We start from the raw sequence: 3133 nt of genomic DNA on the forward strand, positions 1-3133 counted from the left end.
GGGGGTAGTGATTACGCAAAATTTTCTTCGCCGATTACGAATTACGTTAAAGTCTCAGGGCTAATTGGATCTATTTGATTATTATCCGTCGACCTATGCAACAAGGTTGCGGGAGGATCTAAGGTCTAAGGTAAGGTCTCAGAGCTAATTACGACTTAACGCTTTGTGGCTAATGTACTGATTACGAATTACGTTGATTTTGGGGAGGCTGCCTACGGATTACGAAGACTAAAAAGGCCTGATTACGCCTTACGAAAAAGGGCATGCAGGCCCCTATTGAAAGCCGTTTAAATTATTAAATCTATGGTTTGTGGTTTCCTTAGGGACCGGCAGCGGCAGAAACAATTGGCGGGTTCACCTGGACGGCGGCGGGTCGTGTGACGACCTGGCCGAGTGCTACTCACGGAGCCTCACCGATAACGGCTCCACGAGGCGGTTACGTACAAGAGACACGTTCGGGGGGTTCCTGTCAAGCAATCAGGACGAAAACCCTGATTTCTTCAACTGGAACTTGGTGTATATCCACTACTGTGATGGTGCATGTTTCACCAGTAAGTAACATGGTTCCACTTAATCTACAAACAGATCTTTTTGGTGGATGCAAAGACATTATTAAATTGGCCAGGTAGTATCCATTTGCTAGACAGTTACCATTTTCACCCCAAAGTTGGACTAGCAAAAAAGATACCAATACAAAAAGGAAAGCCCGGTAAAAACGCGTAAAAATGTAAAGAAAAAGCCTTAAAAAGTGCCAATACCAAAAAGGCCTGATAAATAAAAATTCGAAGCCTAAAAAAGATTCCAGTACAAGAAAGAAAGTCCCTGGCCAAGCGCCTAAAAACACGTCAAAAATAAACTGCAGCCTCAATCTGTGATTGGAGAGTAGTCTCCACTCGTCCTGCAGTTGACCCCATTTATCATCGTCAAATAATCAATATATCATAATCCGACAGGAGTCAGATTGTCTGCTGCATGGTACGTTATGTCACACGGTCCATAATAATAACATCATCTACGGAAAATTCACAGTTTATCGCCTGCTCTGTCATCAATTTAGTGACCCGTGAACTGATCGATCTGCTAAATATAAACGGACTCGTTTCTCACAGGTAACCGGCCGGATCCGGTGACCCAGAAAGGAAAGACGTTGTACTTCCGGGGTCAAGCGATCCTAGATGCCGTGTTGGACGAGGTGAATGACGTCAGAGGCATGTCGAACGCCACAACAGTCATCCTGAGCGGGAACTCTGGTAAGACTGTTTATATGTTCGTTTTGGAAATATTGTTCGTGAATATTACAATTTTTCGTGTATTGTCGGACTTGCAATGGCAATGTTAAGCTTGAAAACAATCGGATGCTCAATTTTTCTTTTCGTGAATTATTACCATCAGGTTGGTGAATGATTGGATAGCAAAGTTCTTTATGCACAATCACGTTTTTAACGAGCGTTTCGATCACCGGCTGTTATCTTCATCACTGTGCACTGGAGCTAGATGTTTCTGGTTCACTTTGCACTGAGGCTAGATGTGCACAGTCATAATTGCACTGATGACGATGACAGACCGTCATTGAAACTACGACCCTTCTTTTAAAAAGTGGTTGTTAATAAGAATCTTTGCTATTTAAATCATTATTTTCACGTTTCCCTCATATTATCAATGACAATGACAATGTCAATGACAATGATTTTTATTGCATATTCACGCCCTACATGGGCCAAATGCACTACGTTGGATAACTGAGGTATAAGGGTAGGAGGAGCAGGTGCTACAATACTTTATTACGTCTATATCTACAAGATCAGTCGTTTTGAAACAAGTATGAACAAATGATAAACACATCTGTCCAGCCGGTGGTATCGCGGTGTATCGGCAGGCTGACCATGTCCGGAGCAGACTGCCCCGGACTGTCCGGTACATGGCGCTGCCCAGCTCCGGCCTGATGGTCTGGGACATGGACGACAAGGCGGCCGAGGTCTTCAAGAGGAGGGCTGCCATGCACGGCATGTCAGGTAAGATCTGTGCTGCTGTTGTGGCAGATTTTATCAGAGCAAGGAAGTTTAAACCTCCTTGATCAGAGCTAGGTTTTATTTATTTGATCTTTAGGCTGCAGATACAGCCAAAGCTAGTATTTGTTTCACTTGTTCATTGATTAATTATTGTATTCAACTTCTATATGATAACTCGTGCTTTGCTTGCTTGTATTATGTATGTCTGGTGGCGACATGAATATAAGTGTAACTTGAGTGTGTCGCCACCACGTCTTGTCACTGTATGTTTCAGTAAAAAAAAGCTAGTATTAAGGATGAACCTTCAGGCTTATACAAGACAGTGCTTTGATATGCAGCCGGGGATTTCGTTTGAACCTTTGTTTTATTCAGGAGAAGCTCAATTCGGCCGCTTTTCGTTGATGTTATGAGGGCAGAGAGAAGGCCTAGGGTCAGTTTACATCATTTAAAGCCCACATAACGTTGTCATTTGGAACACGTGACGGCCGTAGTAGATTGAGGGTGCCCTGAAGTCTGTAGCGCCCCCCGTCTTGGTTGACCGATCGAAGTTTGGTGTGCCCTATAATTTCAATGGCATGTCAGTTGTTTCTCCTACTATAAGACTGATTTCGCCTCCTTTCTTCAAAGATGGTCCAGATCACCCCGCCTGTTTACGGTCTCATACGCCAATTTCACTGTCCCATAGACTTACACCTTAAAATACGACACTATTTTGGCTGTGAATCCAATCAAAAAAACGTAAATCAAGAGTTTTTTTTATTCTATAGCAAGCACACATATCATTTAAATATTAAAAAAAATTTTCCCCAATTCTAACCGCTAGTTCGATATTTACGTCACCTGTAACTGCAATTACCCACGATCCGCCAGAGGCCCTCTCACGGCTCACAGTGCCCGACCGCATAACTCAGGTCTAAAAAGCGTACACGTCCGACAATCCCTCGGATGCCGAAACTTCCCTGCCCGATTCTGTCAGTAATAAACAACCTTTCATCTCAACCCCTTTTTAGATCAGGTCTGTGCGATGAAAGGGAATTTATGATAGACCTAAACTCGCACTGTTCGGGCTCAATTATTTTTTTCCACGCACTCTTTTAGACCCTACACGCGGAGTAATTGCGGTA

At 43.4% G+C, this 3133-nt stretch overlaps 1 protein-coding gene across 1 annotated transcript in view; it reads left to right on the forward strand.

The window, feature by feature from the left end:
* LOC109474120 (pectin acetylesterase 5-like) overlaps nucleotides 1-2074 on the forward strand; it is a 2199-nt gene extending 125 nt beyond the window's left edge. Inside the window, exons 2-4 of the mRNA XM_019774328.1 lie at nucleotides 324-551; nucleotides 1110-1250; nucleotides 1851-2074. Coding sequence (XP_019629887.1) covers nucleotides 324-551; nucleotides 1110-1250; nucleotides 1851-2074 — 593 coding nt within the window. The remainder of the gene's footprint in view (nucleotides 1-323; nucleotides 552-1109; nucleotides 1251-1850) is intronic.
* The last annotated feature ends 1059 nt before the right edge of the window (nucleotides 2075-3133 follow it).

Source organism: Branchiostoma belcheri, unplaced genomic scaffold (genome assembly GCF_001625305.1).
Source record: "Branchiostoma belcheri isolate BF01 breed outbred unplaced genomic scaffold, Haploidv18h27 scaffold30, whole genome shotgun sequence".
NCBI classification, from domain to species: domain Eukaryota; kingdom Metazoa; phylum Chordata; class Leptocardii; order Amphioxiformes; family Branchiostomatidae; genus Branchiostoma; species Branchiostoma belcheri.